Source organism: Ochotona princeps, chromosome 20, assembly GCF_030435755.1.
Source record: "Ochotona princeps isolate mOchPri1 chromosome 20, mOchPri1.hap1, whole genome shotgun sequence".
NCBI lineage: Eukaryota > Metazoa > Chordata > Mammalia > Lagomorpha > Ochotonidae > Ochotona > Ochotona princeps.
This window is the reverse complement of record NC_080851.1, coordinates 2,504,613-2,523,641: the sequence shown is the minus strand read 5'-3', so window position 1 is coordinate 2,523,641 and position 19,029 is coordinate 2,504,613. Positions and strand designations below refer to the sequence as shown.

General features: G+C 52.9%; 1 protein-coding gene across 1 annotated transcript in view; it reads left to right on the top strand.

Moving 5' to 3' along the window:
* The window catches only part of ABCA13 (ATP binding cassette subfamily A member 13), a 108,884-nt gene that overhangs the window by 43,383 nt on the left and 46,472 nt on the right, over positions 1-19,029 (top strand). The window contains exons 17-20 of the mRNA XM_058678020.1: positions 2,265-2,461; positions 6,223-6,380; positions 7,351-7,581; positions 15,933-16,038. Of these exons, the coding sequence (XP_058534003.1) occupies positions 2,265-2,461; positions 6,223-6,380; positions 7,351-7,581; positions 15,933-16,038 (692 nt within the window). The remainder of the gene's footprint in view (positions 1-2,264; positions 2,462-6,222; positions 6,381-7,350; positions 7,582-15,932; positions 16,039-19,029) is intronic.

Below are 19,029 nucleotides of genomic sequence, written 5' to 3'. Positions count from 1 at the left end.
AGAGACCAACTCTATGACTAGTACATGCACAGAACATGAATCCTCCTGCTGGACAGATGCTCACATGTCAGGGCCAAGAATGTGGAGGGACAGAGTCCATTGTGCGAAGTGGTGCGTGGTGGCACTCACCTCGTTGGCCGGAGGGGAGCGCTGTCTGCTGCAAAGTGGGCTGTGCCTTGTGTCGTGGTGTTTTCAGAAAGGGAGCAGTGCTGGCAATGGCATGAATGATGGAGGGACGCTTGGCTACAGAGGGAATGTTTACCGGACTGGTTATGCCCGCCTGCAGTTTAATGAGAAGTGGCTGGGCATGATGGGCATGATGTAGACAGCAAATTGCTGTATGCAGCCTAATTTTTTCTAAAAAATTATAGCTCACCTGTTTTAATAAAAAAATAAAAGAAGCTCTCATGGGTTTTGGTAGGGAGACTCTGTTGTGCTGACATAACTGCTTTGGAGGCTTCGCCTTCTCATCTGGTGCTAGGTGGCTTTGCTGGTTGTCAGCTCATGGTGTGTTCCCTAGCAACAAACACAACTTGGAGAATAGCAATCAGACCGAGATCATGGTTTAGGACAGCAATTCTCTGTTAGAAGGACTGACAACAGCTGATGTCAACAGGCTCTTTATCAGTGGCCTGTGGCTCCACGTGTATTCCTTGATGTGCAGCTTCATTAGAGTGTGAGTTCTAGGACAGCGTCTGATGGGGACATTTGTCAGCAGTCAGGTCATTATGGTTTGGCCTTTAATTGGGCTGAGAGAAGGTAACAGTGGTCAGGACAGGAACGTTGTCACGCCTGTGAGGCAGTGAGGTCTTACCATGCCCTGGATGCTGCCCTTTGGAATTCTGACCCCTATTGAGAAACCTGGGTGAGTCTGGAGCTAGGTGGCTCTTTGTAGTTACCAGGGCATGGGTTGAGAATATCATTTCAGGTGAAGGGAAAGAAGATGATGTGGGGTTGAGCCCTGGCCACTGCGGCGGGGCAGTTGAGGTTTTGAGGAGGAACCAGCATGAGCCAAGTGCACTCAGTGGCAGGGGTGAGGTTGGGGGGCAGCTGGGCCTCAGGAAGCCCCAGGGAAGCAGAGGTCACAGATGGCTGCCAGAAGAGGGGTTCAGCTTCGCGAAGGTCTTCCTGGACTTACAGGAGGGGAGAAGGGAAGGAATGGGGAGTCTTCCCAAGGAGAAGCTGAGGTCAAAAGACGTGAAACTCAGACAGAATCCATCACAGCTGAGCTGCATGCTGCTGAGCGTTCTCCAACCAGGAGGGGTCCTCATGGCCAGCTCAGCTACATGAGGCTGCGACAGGACAGGGATGATTGGGGGCAGCTGAGTGGGGGTGACCTAGACAGGTGGTGAGCTCCAGTGCCCCAGAGATCCAGACAGGCCCCTAAGACAGCAGGATGGCTGTGAGATATGTGAAATCTGTGAAGTTCTAATGTGTTCTGGAGGGAAGAGTGCATGTACAACGGTGAACACATTGTAATGAGCAAGGACTTTAGACTTTGTCAGGGCGAGAGGACCCGACGTGGGGAGGAGTAGTGAAGAAGTGAGCTTTGTGCAGGGCCAGGGCTCTGCCAGGAAGGCAGGTGTGCTGGTCTGAAGAGAATACAGCGGGCGGGGAGTGTGAGAAGCTGTGGGGCGCCAAGCTCTGGGGAGGGAATGGGCCTGGTGCAGCCGAGGGGAGGATGTGCTGCGTCAGACACAAATACCGAGAGTTGGAACAGGGACAGAACCAGGGAGCAGGGCAGGCAGTGGAGCTCCAGGGATGGGCGGGTGGTAGGAGCATGGATAGCGGGTGTTAGCTCTGGTGGCCTGAGACTCAAGGCTGGGGGCTCTTGAGGTGATGTTGAAAGACGGGGTGAAGATCACAGGAGATGCCGGAAGCCACATGGCTGACGTCCCCGCAGGAGGAGAGAATACAGGCATGAGACAGGGTTTGTGATGGGGCTGTGTTCTGGCTCTTCCCCCCCGCTCCGCCCCATCCATGCAATGTCACTGAATGCTTTTTCCTGTAATTCAAGAGAAGGCTGTTTTCTTTCCTGGCCTCGCTTCTCCCCCAAGTCCTGCTGAATGCTTTGCCACCACTTCTGGAACGTACTGGCCCGAAGTCCCCACCCCACTGACTCCCACTGTCTGTTATTTCTTGTATTACCTTCTGCGGAGTTGGAGGAAATTTCCAGAGCTCCTCCCTCGTATTTTACTATAATTTCTGCCAAGCTGTGTGGTGTGCGTGGAGGAGAAAGGGTGATGGCTCTCTGCTTCTTTCAGAGCCCTCCGGGATGTGGACCTAACACAATACCAGCACAAACCGACCTGCGCCCTGTCTGGAGGCACCAGGCGGAAGCTGTCCATGGCCATTGCTTTCCTGGGCACATCACGGACCGTGGTGCTGGACGAACCTACCAGCGGTGTGGACCCCTGCTCCCGCCGTGGCCTCTGGGATATTTTGCTCAAGTACCGAGAAGGTAGGAACTATGTCATCCCATAGTCTGTTCCCACCAAGCTGAGTCAGTCCCATGGGAAGAATCCATTCAGATCCTAAACACTATCTCTTTTTTAAGAAAAAATATGAGTTAGTGATTTTAATGTACATTTTAATGTAACTGACACATAAGTGTACATGCTTGTGTGGTACACATATCATTTTGATAAATGTGTGCAACCTTGGGCATCGCTTTCTGTGCTGAGGGATCAGAAATCATCTCTACTAGCTGTTCCGAAATATTGAATTGTCGTCAGCCATAGTTACTCTAACGTGAGAAGTTAACCTCCCCCCCACGCTTGCTTGCACCTGGAACCCAGCCTGTGTGCACCCCGCTCTGCCCTTTAACCTTGCCAGCTTGTGGCAATCACTGATCTCTGCTTCCGTGAGGTTGTTTTAGCTTCCACATATGAGAGTGTGCAGGAGCTGTCTCCATGTAGCAGTTAGGAGAAAGCACAGCTTTTGTGGGACCTTGCAGAGTTACTCATTAGAGTATCGCCCTCAGGGCTTGGGTGTGTCAGCCCATGACCTCCTCAGTGGGCGTCCACAGTGGCACGGCAACCTGGGTTATCACACACGTGTTGGTGGGAGTTGTCTTCACTGCCTTGCTCTCTGCTGTGGAAGCATCAGCTGTTGGAAGATGTGTCTTAGAGATGTTGTACCCAAGCCCTCCTCTTCTCAGATGGGAGAGTGAGGTGAGGTAGGACGGGTATGGGATGTGCTCCCAGCAACCATGGGAAAAAAATAGATGTGCTTTGTTTTTTTTAATCCAGACTACTAGTCTATGACATTTCGTTGATGAGTTTAAGTCATTTATATTCAGGGCTAATATGTATGGGTGCCAATTTGGTCCTGTCATTTTAGCAATGGTTTGTTCATTGATTTAGTCTTCTGTTGTTATTTTACTGGGATGTTCTTCACATTTGCCTTTGGTTTTGGTGGGTGCTATTCCTCTTCTCTGTCAAGAGAACATCTTTTAAGTATCCTTTGCAGGGCAGGTTTGGAAGAGGCATATTCTTTTAACTTTTCTTTACTGTGGAAGAATTTTGTTTCATTTTCAAAAAGGAAAGCTTTGCTGGGTATGTTATCCTGGGGCGACAATTTTTTACTTTTAGAATCTGGAATATGTCACTCCATTCTCTTCTGGTCTGTAGAGTTTCCTGTGAGAGGTCTTCTGTGAGTTTAATTGGCATTCCTTTATGTGTCAATTGATTTTTTTTTCACGTGCACATCTAAGGATCTTTTCCTTATTTTCAGTTGAAGAGAGCTTGATTATCATGTGTCTTAGTGAAGATCACTTTTGATCAAACCTGTTGGGAGTTCTGTGCCCCTCCTGGATGTTGTTTCCCAATTCTTTCTCCAGATTAGAGAAATTTTCCTTTATTATTTCTTTAAATACACCTTTAATCCCAGTTTCTCTTTCTGTACCTTCTGGAACTCCCATAACACTTATATTTGGCCTTTAAATAGTGTCTTTAAATTCTTGTATCCTTTTTTTTTAGCTTGACCCTGCTCTGCTTCCAGGTTTTTGTTTGTTTCCCCTTGGTGACAGGAAATATCTTCTAATTTTGAGATTCTTTCTTCTGCCTCCTTCATTCTATTTTGGAGACTTTCCACTGTACTTTTGATTTGTTCCACTGTATTCTTAACTTCTGATAAATCAGCTTTCATTTGCTTCATTTCCAGTGTGACATATTCCTTAAATGCCTTGAATACCTGCTTTACATGCTTCTCATTGCTGATAGGAAGTTTTATAACCAGTGTTTTGAATTCTGTATCCCCCATTTTCTCAGTGTCTTCCTCAGTGAACTCTGAGGTTGGCAAAGGCTTTTGCTTCTTTGCAGGTGAGTCTTTAGTAATATTCATTGTGCCCTTGTCTCTTCTTTTGCTCTTGGTCATTGTACTTCTGGTTAGCAGAGTCTTCTCCTTGGGCAGGTTTCTACGCCGTGTCAGCAAGGGGTCTACAGTTTGATTTTATTGATTGCAGTTGGTCCATGGCTCTTTGTTTACAGCCAGTTCTGTCACTCCTCCAGCAAGTTCCAGGTCTGGGTTCTTATGTTAGATTTCCACTGTGGTCTCTATGGTGCCAGCCCTGGCTCACCAGTCTCCATTTCCTGTGATATCATGCTGAGGCTGCAACCGTTGTCTCTGCAACCTTTCTCCTACTTTCGGTTGGAGCAGGTCCCAGGATTAGAGAGACACCAGGTGTCCTATCTAGCTAGGTTGTTGTTGGTGTTGATCTTGCCAGAACCTGTTGGCTGTTAGGTGTGAGTGCCACATGGACCTATTTTGACCCGTATGTTACCATAGTTGATATTATTTCCCTGTGGGATCACTGCAATGCACTGAGCTCAGTGAGTTCTGACCAAGCTCAGCGCATGTACAGCTCACTGTTGTCCCTGCAGTCTTAAAGCCTATGTCACGCAGTACAAAATGGTGCCTGATGTGCCACTGCTAGAGTTCTTGATCTGCTGTCTGTCAGGTCTGAGGGCTAACTGGACCTGTCTTGGGTGGAACCTGCAGGATGCCATGTTGTTGCAGTTCACTGAGTCAGAATGAGTTCACTGTCAGCTCAGTGCATGCTCAGTCCTTTCCCTAGCCTTTGCCTCCTTAAACAAAACGGCACCCAATATGGCTCTAGGGGGCAGACTGGTCTGTGAAATCCACCCTGTTCCTGTACTGCCTGTCTGGGATCTGTTGCTCTGTCTCTGTTCCTAACAGACCAGCAGGGCGGGCTGTTCTTTCCTGGGCTCACCTGCTGAACTGGTGAATGTCCCTTCCCACCTTTTTGCTGGTGAAATTCAAATCACTACTCGTTGATTATTGCTGGGGGATCACTGCAACACCACAGTGTCATGTCCACTGCTTTCCTGTGTCTGTCAGTCTCCAGGTACCCCTCTGCCGTTGTTCTGGCCTCTCCTACTTCCTGGAATGTGCCCCCTTTGCTTCACACTGGCTATTGTCTGTCCATCTGTTTAGATGTGTTGTGTCCCTACCCATATTCTGTCATCTTGATTCTCTCGTGGCCTTCCTTTTTGCAAGGACTCGTCATGCCCGCTCATCTCGGGGATGCCACACCCAGGAAGGTGGGCAGGGGCTTGGTTCCCAGTCCGTAAGCCTCTCCTTCCTTGCCATACTCCGCAGTGTTCCTCTCTGCCGTGCGCATGCACACGCTTATCCTGTGCCGGTTGCGCACTGAACATGAGCAGTTAGTTGCAGTGTGCTTGTGGCCGCTTCAGACCCGGCATACTTGATCACGGATTTCTGCCTTTGCTGTAGGCACCTCCTGGAACATGGCCCTGTCGCTGATGGGGGATGAGGAGGGCTCAGTCCCCGTGCAGACACACACCCCTCCCTGTTTTCTCTGGTTTCCTCTCTACACACACAGGGCTCTGCCTCTTTGGTTGTCAGAGGCCAAGGAGCCTGCCCAAGGGGCTTGTGCCTCAAGCAGGAACTCTGCCTTGCTTTCTCCCCTAGTGCCTGGCAGGATTTCCTGCTGGTGCAGAAGCAGGTGAGGGTTTGTGGATCATGGGGAAGCTGTGGAGGAACACACATGTGCTTGAGAGCCTCTGACCTGCACAGTGGCTATGGCTACATCCTTGCTACAAAACCCATTTCAATCTCCCCCCTAGAACTGATGGTGTTCTCTCTGTTGTGACGGGATCCGGACAGTGAGTTGGGTTGGGTGTTCATTCCTGCCTTGTAGCTGTCACACCGTTCTGACGCCCCTGTGCTCACATCCAGGTCGCACAATCATCTTCACCACCCACCACCTGGATGAGGCTGAGGCGCTCGGGGACTGTGTGGCCATCCTGCAGCATGGACAGCTCAGATGCTGTGGCCCTCCTGTCTGCCTTAAGGAAGCCTATGGCCAAGGGCTCCACCTGACACTCACACAGCAAGTACGGAGTGCCACTTCCCCTCCATGGGAGATGCCCCCATCCCTGAGCCTTGCATCTTCGTAGATGTGACAGCAACAGCTGCGTGGGGGCTGGCTCTGCGGAGTGACCGGGCTGAGCAGGGGGAGGTGGTTGGGCCCCAGCTAGGAGTAAGTGCAAGGGAGGGAAGAAAATCCTGGCAAGTAACAGGAGCTGCTGCTGGGAGGTGCCACGACCCAGGCCTTCTAGAAATGACTTCCCAATGAGGACGCTCTGTGTAGCAGGCTGCAGCTTGTCATGGTGGGTTGAGAAGCCCCTGTTGTGTCATGTGGTGGCTACATTGCGTGGTGTCAGCTGGGGATAGGATGTTGGCTCTGGGCTGGGACTCAGGAGGTGGGCCTGTGAGGCGTCGTCTCCTTGATCGTGATGGCTGGCCATATCTGACCCTTGGTGACCTCTGAGCTGAGATCTTTTAATCACTTCCTATGAGCATGTCACGTCTGGAGACTGCTCTTCTCTTCTGAGCTGGGGAATCATCCCTGTGGTCTGGTCAGGAGGCCTCGTCTCCTTCCTGATCCTCGCTCATGGACACAGGTTCCTGGAGACTGGCCATGTTGGACCCTGGGACACAGATGGGCACACGAGTTGTCCTCTTCATGTTGGTCACATACATTTCTATTGTTTAAAAAGGAAAGAAAGAGCAGACATTGTAGTTAAGCTGCCACCTGTGCTGTTGGCATCCAACATGGGAGCCAGTTTGTGTCCCATCCAGCTCCCTGCTTTTGGCCTGAGGAAGCAGAGAGGCTGGCCTTGGAGCCCTGCACCCATTTGGGAGAGCTGGGTGAAGTTCCTGGCTTTGGCCTGGCCCAGTTGCCTGCTACTGAAGTGTGATGTGTCATTTGGGCTTTGGAGTGGTGGGGTATTTGCTTGTGGACATGGATTGTCCCGAGGGTGATGGGACTGGCATTCCTCACTGGTGTCTCTTTCCTTGTAGCCTTGCATTCTGGGGCCTGGTGATCCCAAGGACATCGCATATGTCACATCCCTGATACAGATCTACATTCCACAAGCATTTCTCCAAGGCAGCAGCGAGGGAGAACTGATCTATACCATCCCCAAGGGCACAGACGCAGCCTGCTTTAAAGGGCTTTGCCAGGCTCTGGACCAGAACCAGCAGCAGCTGCGCCTGGCGGGTTACAGCCTCTCTGACACTACTTTGGAAGAGGTACCGAGTTCCCAACCTGCCTCTGCTCCATGCTGGTGTGGCCTGTGTGTCTCGCGGGGAGCTGTGGGGGATGGCCGGAGAGGGAGATGTTGTGTGTTGTTATTTGGCAGAAGCCAGTAACAGAGCTGGACACCCTGACAGGTGACTGCTGGTCTTTGAGAGCTATCATGTTCCTGTCATTGACCGTGCCGTTTGATATCCACTTGGCTTTCCCACTTTGGGATGGCCTCTTTTCTCTAGATTTCTGCCCAAGTGCCTCCAGCCCCACCCCTGGTGAACCAGAAGGTGCCAGAGGGTCTACCGTGTGGGTTCCGTTCATTCCTGGCTTCCTCCCACTCCACTCTCTTTCCTCAGTGTGAGTCCTCGTCACATCGAAGCCCCACTCCAGGCCTTCCTCTAGGAGGGACCTGCTTTCTCTGTTGAGTGATGTGACTCAGGGCAGCCTTCTAATTTCACCTTGCCATTATTAATAAAAGTGCTATAAGTTTTATTTTAAAAATATTTATTTGAAGAGAGGAGAAATTGAGAGAGAGAGAGAGAGTTGTAGAGAGAGAGAGGGCGAGAGAGAGATCTTCCATTTGCTCATTCAATCTCCCAAAGGCTGCCCTGGCTCGGGCTGGTTCAGCCCAAGGCTCCACCTGGGTCTCTCACGTGGGTGGCTGGGCCCGAGCACTGTGGCCTAACTCAGATGCTTTCCTCAGGTGCATTCTTGGTGGTGGGGGGGGTGTGGTGAGTTGGGAGCTGAGCAGAGGGGACTTGAATTGGCATTCCAGTATGGCCTGCCAACATTCCAGATGGCAGCCCAGTGTTCTGTGCCATAACAATGGCCCCAGTACAGTAGATTTTAAAATATCAAACTACATCTGGAAAGAAAGCCCTGGGTCCATCTCCTGCGGGTACTTGGGTGGCTGTGTAAAGGGTGTGGTACCATCTGTCATTTTAGAGTTCCCCTGGGTGTTGAAGTGGCTGTATAAAGGGTGTGGTACCATCTGTCATTTGAGTTCCCCTGGGTGTTGAAGTGCATTGCTCACAGTCCTAGGTATATGGCACTCATCACACTCATCAATGGGAAACATGGATTGTGCTTTTCTGCTGAGAATATGTGGTTGCCCAAACCCTAACATTATCATTCCTGTTTCTAGGGTGAGGAAGCTCAGGCTTAGATAGGCTAATTTCCTTGCCCCAATCACATGGCTCACAAATTACAGGTCTACACTGGGATCTTGGTTTTCTGATGATGAGCTCAGCTTTGTAATGTGTGTGCCCAGGCCTTGGTGAGTGATGCTCTGTGTCCTTTGGACCCTCAAGTGACATGAAGTCTACCAATTTTCCCTCCATGAGCCTTGTCATTTAACAAAAATTTTATTTGGAAGGCAGAGTTCAAGACGGAGAGACAGAACTTTACTCTCCAAATGGCTGTGGTGTCTGGAGTAAGGCCAGACTGAAGCCAGGAGCCAGGAGCTCCTTCTGGGTCTCCCACGTGGGGGTAGAGGCTCAAGCATTTCAACCAACTTTTGCTATGCCAGGTGCGTTAGCAGGGAGCTGGAGCAGAGGTGGAGCAGCTGGGACTGGAATGCCATGCTGCAGGCAGTGCCTTGCCTGCTCTGCCATAGTACCAGCCCCACTGTCCTCCTTACACAGAGCCCACACTTATCTATGGTGGAAGTGAGCTGTTTCCTGAAGCCAAAGGTAGCTGAATTACTGTGTCCTCCAGGGCTTAACTGGCTAGCCCCTGTTTTTATTCTTCAAGCCTGGACAAAGGGAGAGAGAGACAGATCTACCTGCTGGATCCCTCTCCAGCTAGCTGCAATAGCTAGGGGGCTTCGTCATGGTCTCCCGCATGGGTGGATGGGGCCCAATCATTCGGATCATCCTCTGATGCTTTCCCCAGGCCATGACTAGGGAGCTGGATTGAAAACGGTGCAGCTGGGACATGAACTGGCACTCATATAGGTTGCTGATGTCAGACAGCAACTTTACCTGCTACACCCCAATGCTGGCTCCATTCCCAGTCCTTCTCAAGTGTCCAGATGCAGGATGTCACCCAAGAAGCATTCAGCAAAGGGTGTGAGCTCTGTTCCGATGGTTCTGAGTCCACATCTTTCTGCCCCCAAGCACTACTCAGCTCTCATGACCTCAGTGTTTTGGTCTTCAAACTGGGAAACAGATCGTTTCCATGGTTACCTCATGGGGAACCCAGGCAGACAGACCCCAGTGATGGTGGTTCTCCTCTACAGGGCTTGGTGGGGGAGATGACGGTCACACTCGTGTGTGTGGCCGGGGGTCAGATGCACTCAGTCTGTGTCCTTCCATCTGCTGGTGTGGGGAGCAGGGAATGCCAGGCCTCCTACCCGGGTCTGGGTTGAGATGTGAGTGAAGTCATCCACAGATATTGGATTTTGGCTTTATGGGTGACTGGCTAAAGCACCATACCAGAAGGTGGCTGTGCCAGACAACAGGGGTCACCACCTTCCAAGAGTGAAATCAGACCCTTAGTGTATCAGGAGAGCTGGAATGTGGGGCTGGCAGGAGTCACTGTGTTCCTGTAGATACCAGCAGTGTCATGGTCAAGAGTCGTTCCCCATTCTGGGTCACTTGGTTTTCTTTTTCCTCCTTCTCTGCTTTTCTTCATTCCCCCTCTTTCTCTCTCCTTCTTTCAGATTCATTGATTTATTTGAAAGATAAAGGGGAGGCAGAATCTTCTATCTGCTAGTTCATTGCCCAGATAGCCCCAACAGCTGAGGCTGGATCAGGCTCAGTTTAGGAGCCAGGAGCCTCGTCTGGGTCTCCTGTGTGCAAGCAGGGGTCCAAGCCCTGGGGTCACCTGATGCTGATTTCCCAAGCCATTAAGAGGGAGCTGGATTGGAAGTAGAACAGCTGGGGTATGGACCAGTCTCTAGAGGAAATCGGCATTGCGTGCAGTGTCTTTACTCAGTATACTACAATCAGTCCCCGTTCTGGATTGCTTATACAGGATGAGACAATTCCTTTTGGGTTGAAGGTCCAGAGTTGTTATGGCAGTCTGTGACAATAATTATTCACGGGGCTGATGAGCCAGGTTCCTCATGGTTCGCTGTGTGGATAAGCAAAACACGTGTGAGCTCAATGGGCTCAGCCAGGGAAGACCCAGTGGCAATACGGGGCAGATCACTTAGGACCCAGCACATGAAGGCCTGGTCAATGCCAGGTGATTGATTGCCAAAATGGTGGTCACACTTCCCTGTGTTATATCATGGGAAACGCTTCCCTGTATTGATCCCTGTGGTTTATTTCATGGACCTCAGACTTCCTTAGTTCCCGAAGCAACTCCATGTCCTGCACTCACACTATACTTTCCTACTGGATCAGCCCAACCTTGATCCCTGGGCCTGGGGCTGCTGCAGGGTGAACCTGGCTCAGTCGCTTTTTCTGGAGTGTCGTTATTTTCTATTTATACCTCTGTGTTATCTTTTGAGCACTTTTAGGCTCAGAGGTGTAAATGGTTCCCGTGTGTTAGCTGTCCTAACTCCCCTGTGGCATCCTGTGTGCTCAGCGTCCCATCTGGGACTCCTCACCACATGACAGTGCTTCCCGCCTTGGTGCTGTGTGCACACGACACAGTGCTTCCCGCCTCGCCCTCGGTGCTGTGTGCACACGACACAGTGCTTCCCGCCTCGCCCTCGGTGCTGTGTGCACACGACACAGTGCTTCCCGCCTCACCCTCTGTGCTGTGTGCACATAATGGTTCTAAATAGGTACTGATTGATTGGTTCTAGCATCTCTTTTTCTCTCTTGCACACAACAAAAGCTAAGAGAGATGTCATCTGTCCTGGACTCCTGCAGGGAATGGAAATGGAATACGCGCAAGGCACGAGAGGGAACCAAAGCCGGTTCTGCAGTGTGTTTGGAACTCTGAGAAAAATGCCTTAAATTGGGAACACATGAGGTGCCTCTAAAGAGCCGTCTTTTGTTTGGCACAGTCTATAAACCGTCCGTCTCCACCAATTTGGTCTCTTCCCGCTTGGCGAGCATCGACGTACCTCTCTCATGCCTGCTGTAGATGCCCACTTAGCACGGCTTTGCCGCAGCCCACACGCCTTCTCCCCGGCTTCGCTGTGTTTTGCCTGATGACTTTGACCGAGTGAGGAAGGCTTGCCAATTTGCTCTCCCGACTCAGGATCCAGAAAGCACATTTCATTTTTAAACAACAGTAATTTTTCATAAATAATCGTCTCCCAATGTATCCACAAGCTGAATCAGTTGATATTTACACTGTGCTGATGGCATGTAGCAGGCTCCTGTAGGCTTCTGCACATCCTGCTTCCGTGCTTGGGCTGGGGCATGCGCTGGGGGGCGGCAGTGTCTCCCTGGGAGGGCCTGGGCACCGGGGAGCTGGCAAGCTGGGCCGTACATTGGAAGTGTATTTGCAGGCAGCATGAAGCCACAGCAGCACTTTTGGGCACAATGCAGGCTGAGTGAATTCTGGTGGGCCATTTTTAATAGTTTGCAAGTTTGCCGCTGAATGTTCCGGAAAGGTCAGGTTGCCTGTGTGAGGTGGGCCGTTCCTTTCCACCTTGCCTGTAGAGTGTGGTCAGCCAGTCCTTTGTTCCCCTGCCCGTGGGTTCTAAATGCCGGGTCCTTGGGAGTGTGCCTGTGCAGCCCCGTCCTGCTGGGCTTTAGGACGCCAAGCCTGCACCTCAGGGGAAAATCCAGGTCTGGGGTGGGACTGATCTTTGATGGTTTTTCTACCCTTTTGAAACAGTTTTGCAGAGCAGGGCTCTTCTGTGCAGGTTGCCCATTTGAGTGTCCCTTGTCCTGCCACGTCCCTAGGAGCAAGGGGACAAGGCTCAGGGCCATGGGCTGGGCCTGTTGTCCACCTCCCTGGCGGCCGTTGTCTCCCAGCATGCCTGGCCCCCGACTCGCAAGCCCTCGATGTTGTTGAAGATGGCAGAGGAGTGGTTGGCACAGACCAGCCCTGTTTCTGTGTGTCTGAGATGTTCCAGGGTGGATGCTGGGGGCAGATCTGTCCCCTGCTGGCAGAGGACCCCCGAGCACCTCTGTGAAGCCCACCGGGCCTTCACTCTGGTTTCCTTAGCATTGCTAATTTCTGCAGCATGTCCCCAGCTTGGATTCTAATGACACACCGGCCGAGTGGAGCTCTTCTCTCTTGTCTGTTGGCCTTTCTCCTGGCCTCCTGGTTTGTCAGTGAGCCAAGGGTTCCTTGATTACTGTGAGGCCGGAGCCATGCCCCGCCCACGGGGGCTCCTTCGTGTCCATGCTGGCTTCAGGTCTCTGGACTTGAGCCTCTCGTCTGGGTCCGTTCTGTTATTGGCTCACGGAGGGAACAGTGCTCCTAGCTCACTCTGACTTCCTCAAGTAAATCAATGAAAAATGAGGAGTATGCTTCTTGGAGCAAGCCCACGAGATGTGGGCAGCGGGCCGCCCGGGCTGCAGCAGAGTCCTGTCTAACTGCTTCCGTTAGCGTGGCACTTGCATCTTGGAGGGAGGAAGGCTCCCCTCCTGTGACCACAGCGATCGGGGCCACGCTGCTTTTGAGAAACGTGACCCTTTTCGGCCTTTTTTGTTCCTTGGACTACAGCCTTCCTCGCTTCTTCCAGACTCCCGGGTGGTGTGCTTGCAGCTAAGGTGCACGGACACTAGGTGGCAGTCTCAGTGTACTTGTTGTAGGCGTGCCTTTGTCCTCTGGCAGAGCTGGTCTGTGGCCTGGCGCTTGGGGCTGTGTCGTGATGGGCTACGTGCACCTGTCCACCAGGGGCCCAAGCACTTGGGCCATCTCCTGCTGCTTCCACAGGCCATTAGCAGAGAGCTGAGTAAGAAGTGGGGAAGCTGACATGCAGATGCTGCAGGCTGTGGCTTTACCCACTTTGCCACAACACTGCTGCTGTGAGCAGGGCCTTGTGCCCCATCATCGAGGCTCACCTGCTTCTGGTGCTTCTGATGTGCCTATAGACGCACTAGGTGAGCATTCATGGTGCTGTGCCTCACTGCCCCATCCCACTGCCCCGTCCACTGCCAGTGCTTCTCTGCCCCCATCCCACTGCCCCGTCCCTCTGCCTGTGCCTCACTGCCCCCATCTCACTGCCCCCATCCCACTGCCCCGTCCACTGCCAGTGCCTCACTGCCCCATCCACTGCCCTGTCCCTCTGCCTGTGCCTCACTGCCCCATCCCACTGCCCCATCTCTCTGCCTGTGCCTCACTGCCCCATCCCACTGCCCCGTCCCTCTGCCAGTGCCTCACTGCCCCATCCCACTGCCCCGTCCCTCTGCCAGTGCCTCACTGCCCCATCCCACTGCCCCGTCCCTCTGCCAGTGCCTCACTGGCCCCATCCCACTGCCCCGTCCACTGCCAGTGCCTCACTGCCCCCATCCCACTGCCCCGTCCACTGCCAGTGCCTCACTGCCCCCATCCCACTGCCCTGTCCCTCTGCCTGTGCCTCACTGCCCCATCCCACTGCCCCGTCCACTGCCAGTGCTTCACTGCCCCCATCCCACTGTCCTGTCCACTGCCAGTGCCTCACTGCCCCATCCCACTGCCCCGTCCACTGCCAGTGTCTCACTGCCCCCATCCCACTGCCCCGTCCCTCTGCCTGTGCCTCACTGCCCCCATCCCACTGCCCTGTCCACTGCCCTGTCCCTCTGCCTGTGCCTCACTGCCCTGTTCCTCTGCCTGTGCCTCCTGCCACACCCGCCACCCCCAGGACCACAGGAGTGGACTGGACTGATCTGTGCCGGGTGCAGTGGTCACCACTCTGACTTTTCCTGTTAGCAATCCTGCACTCATGTCTTGTTGTGGCCATTTGTTCTGCAAGGAAGCCCAGTCACAGTATGATAGAGTCACGTGCCCAAGGTCAGACTCTGAGGTGAGGGGAGACCTGAGGCCTCGTGGGTGAAGGTGACCGTGGAGCTCTAGTGCATGTCCTGACCGCACCCGTGCTGGCAAGCAGACCTTGCCCGGTCGGATTCCATGCCATCTAATTAGCCACATGTGGAGAGGCCCGGTAACAATGGGTTCTCTCTGAGCCTTCCCCTGTGGGAACACCTGCAGTTGGCCTGACTTCTTGTTTAGATGGATGGGCATGCTGATGCCATCTGCGGGGAAGTGCCAGAGGAGGCTGGGTATGGAGTTTGGCTGATGGGCTGTGGCCTTGCCTAGAGAGGGACCATGGCAGGAAGCATGGACGTACTCCGGATAAGAGAGGGCTGCTGCGTGCTCTGACATCTGGGTGAGTCCAGCTGTGATCTGCTAGTCTCAACCACTGCTGTATCCTCTGGCTTTGCAGACCAAGTGGTGCTTGCTCTGCATTGAAGCCAGGGCCTGTAGCTGCAGAGGTGAGCACTGTTGCCAAGAGTGGTGTGTCAGGACTCTGGGGCCCAGCCCTGGGTGTTGGTGCCAGGCAGAGGCAGGACCTGCTGTCCAAGGACTTGTGCGGTGGCCCCATTTTGTGCTCTGCTCAATGTGGGACTGGGGATCCCCTCCCAGGACACCCAGCTAGGGCTCAGGTGCAGCTGGGGCTTTGTGGTTTCCTCATCCCATTTCCACTGATTTTGGGTTCAGTTTCTGGGTTTGAGCAAAGTGAGGCTGGACTTCTTCCAGAACTTGCTTAACAATGACTTTCTACAAGTCACTCCGATTAACTGTTACAGACCTGCTCTCTCTGCCCGTGGATGGCGCATGGCCAGTGGGGCTTGACATGCGAGATCCCACCTACTACTGTTACAGACCTGCTCTCTCTGCCCGTGGATGGCGCATGGCCAGTGGGGGTTGACATGCGAGATCCCACCTACTACTGTTACAGACCTGCTCTCTCTGCCCGTGGATGGCGCATGGCCAGTGGGGGTTGACATGCAAGATCCCACCTACTACTGTTACAGACCTGCTCTCTCTGCCCGTGGATGGCGCATGGCCAGTGGGGGTTGACATGCGAGATCCCACCTACTACTGTTACAGACCTGCTCTCTCTGCCCGTGGATGGCGCATGGCCAGTGGGGTTGACATGCGAGATCCCACCTGCTCTGACAAGCATCACAGTTCACTGACTACCTGTTTGTGAGCTGCTGGGGAGAGTCATGTGCCGTTGACTGCTCCGGGTCTTTGCCCTGCCTTCCTGATGCTCTCCGTGGACCTGGCTCGCCTCTGCCGCTGTGCACAGGTGCTGAGGCTCATGGGCAAGGCCATCAGCTGGCGCGCTGAGAGCTGGCCTCAAAGTCAGGTCATTGGGTGGACGACAGCTGACACTGGGTGTGTTGGCAGTGTTCTCCTGCCCTAGTTGGGTGCTGGAGGCAGCGGGGCAGGGAGGCAACCTGGAAAGGAGCATCAAGTGACAAGTGTCTCTCTCTTTGTTTCCAAAAAGGTGTTTCTGAAACTCCTGCAGGACTCAGACGAGGAATCTCACCTTGCCCCGGGAAGCGAGGCCCAGCCACAGGAGCCCGACCCTGCTGGCCCATCTCCTGGCTGCCGTAAGCACAGAGCGGGCTTCGGTTCCTGCCGTCCTCACCCTTGCTCACTGTAGGTGCCGAATCTCAGGAGCTTCAGCTTTAACTGGGAGGTCTGAGTGGGTCCTGCAGAGACCAGGACAGGGGGACGGCGTCATTTTATTCTGGCTTGGCAACTGTGTGTTTACGGGCCAAGTTTTCTTCTCTGAAACTCATGAAACTTGTCAGCATTGAGATTGTGGTTATGACGGTTGACATGCGGCTGCTCAGGGTCCGAGTGTGGCCCTTGGGTGTGTGGCTGTAGCTCCATTCTGTGTGGTTTCTGGGCTTTGTTGGCAGCAACCCCTGCCTGCCCAGGAATGTGAACCCAGGCTGGGCTCAAGGGTGGTCACTCGAACCATTCTCCGCAGCTTTCTCAGGCCATAAGCAAGGAGCTGGATCGAAAGTGGAGCAGCCAGGATGTAAACTAGTACCACAGGGGACACTGGCCGCCCTGGGGAGGCTTCGCTGAAACCCTGTGCCCGGCAGATGTCAACTCCTCACTGCCGACTCTGCGCAGCTCCTGGCACACACAGTTCTGGACTGCTGCCTTGGTGACTGTTACTGGAGCCACACAGGATGTGTGCCCTTATGACTGGCTTGTGCACAATCGCTTCCTGGCACACCATGCCATTCTGAGTGGTAGGGGCTCTTTCCAAGGTGGGATGGTTCTTTCTGTGTGTGTATGCACGCGTGTGGGTAAGTTCCTCTGTGGCTCTGTCAATTGCCGTCTTGCTTCTTGTCTGCCCATCTGTCTGTGCAGGACTGTGAGTTGCTTCCACTTGCAGAGGATTTTCAGTGGCACTGCTGTGTACTTGAATATACAGAGGCAGGTCTGGCTCCTGCTTTCAAATTCTTGGGGTGTAAACAAGACATGATTACTGGGTCTGATGTGTAATTTCTCGGGGCACCACACACTAATTCTTGTACGCTGCACTGTCTTAGCCCGGCTGGCAGAAGGCAAGGGCAGCTGCCTCTCACCGTCCTCAAACACTCTTCTCGGCCATCTGGGTGGTGGCCACCCTAGATGCTGCCCTTTCCAAACAGGAGCTGAACCCCGCGGCCTGAGCGCCCCTCATGGTTGTTACCCATCTGGACTCCTTTCATGGCTCCTCTTTGCCTGGGAGTCATGTGGTCTCATATGGGGAGTTTTCCTAGCACTGACTGGTGCTGCTGCAGTAAGTGGCATAGACCCCAGCGTGGGGCACCCCTCGGCACCTCCAGCCGCATCTTCCCCGAACCACAGCCCTGCTGCCTGGGAGGCTCATCTCCCTCCTGCTTCCAGCTTCCTGAAGGAGGTTCTCCGTGTCCACATGAGGCTGCCCTGCTCTCTCTGACCTTTGTCTCACTGCTTCTGAACTCCCACGCGGGTGTTCCCGCCACCCGCAGGGCTTTCGTCTCTGCTCCGGCGTTTCCAGAAACGCTTTAACTGGACGCACGTTTCGTTCTCTGCTTTGGGCGTTAACATTTTGCCTGGAGGTCTCATTTCTGAGCACTTATTGTCTTCAACATGTTAGCTGATGATTTTATACATAAGGACAAATTTAGGAGGAGGACAGCTTCCCATAAACATTTTGTCATGTTAATAGTTGTGATAATTTACATCAAAAACAGGAATCACCCATCTACTTCTTCATTGTGGTAATAACTCGGTCTGGGAAAACTCTTGGGGTTAAGTCGGGGAATGTTATGAAATTTACACACATATTAGAAATAAAAGGTGCATATTGTGTGAAAATGTGTGGTGTTTTGAATTTAAGAAACAACCCGGGGGAAGGAAAAATTACAGCGTTTTCTACTGCTGCTGTAAAATGTGCTATAAAACACAATTCTGTCATTGGAATGACAGATTCTGGAGTTGGGATGTACGTTGTTGAAAAATCTACTTAAGTATTACAGTTGGTAAGAAGAAATGAGTCCAAGACACATGAAAACAAATTTGGAATGGGATTGTGTGCATAAGCCAATTATTTGTTCTGCAAAATCTTCATAAAACTCCACATGGGACCTCTCTGCACAGCAGATCCACCTTCCTAAGTAGAGGACTTCATCAGCAGGGGAGGAGCACGCACTGACACCTGAGTACAGTGAGGACTCCACCCTCTGTAGGGCTCTAACCTGTGAGTACAGTGAGGACTCCACCCTCTGTAGGGCTCTAACCTGTGAGTACAGTGAGGACTCCACCCTCTGTAGGGCTCTAACCTGTACCTGTGAGTACAGTGAGGACTCCACCCTCTGTAGGGCTCTAACCTGTGAGTACAGTGAGGACTCCACCCTCTGTAGGGCTCTAACCTGTGAGTACAGTGAGGACTCCACCCTCTGTAAGGCTCTAACCTGCACCAGAGAAGCTCTGTTTCTAGAGTGCCTGTGCGTAGTACTCTTGCCTGCTGCCTGTGCTGTCCGCTTTCCCTCCTTTGCTGCTTGGACTTGCCCCCATCTGTGATTTGGAGGGAAGACTGAGATTCAAGCATGTCACCTGCCTCCTCCAAGCCCTGAACAGACTGGTGTGAGACTGCCCGCTGGCATGGCACCTGCCACAGCAGCCTCTCTGGGGGCCTTCCTCTTTTCTGTCAAGGCCGCTCCCAGGCCACACGAGCACACATCTGTTACAGGGTTTGAAATATGCACAAACGACTGGGTTAGCTGGTTGGCTTCCCTCCACAGTGAGTTGACATCCAGTAAGGCCCAGGTTACGCAGCTCCACCCCGTGCTAGCCTGAGAACCTGCATTTCCAGTTGGCTTGCAGGTGTGGCTAGTCCCTTCACTGGGCCTGGCTGCAATGCACAAACTCCTTTAGCACCATAAATGCTGTGTCCATCCTCACTTTGCCCAGTGTTCTTGCCATGGGTTCTTGTTGCAGAGTGAACTAGGTCCTTTCAAAGTGTGATGCTGGATTGTGCATCCCTAGAACTGCCTCACCACTCCCACTCTCTCTGGAGGCCACTCAGGACTGGCCCCTGCTGTGCCGCTGTTGTC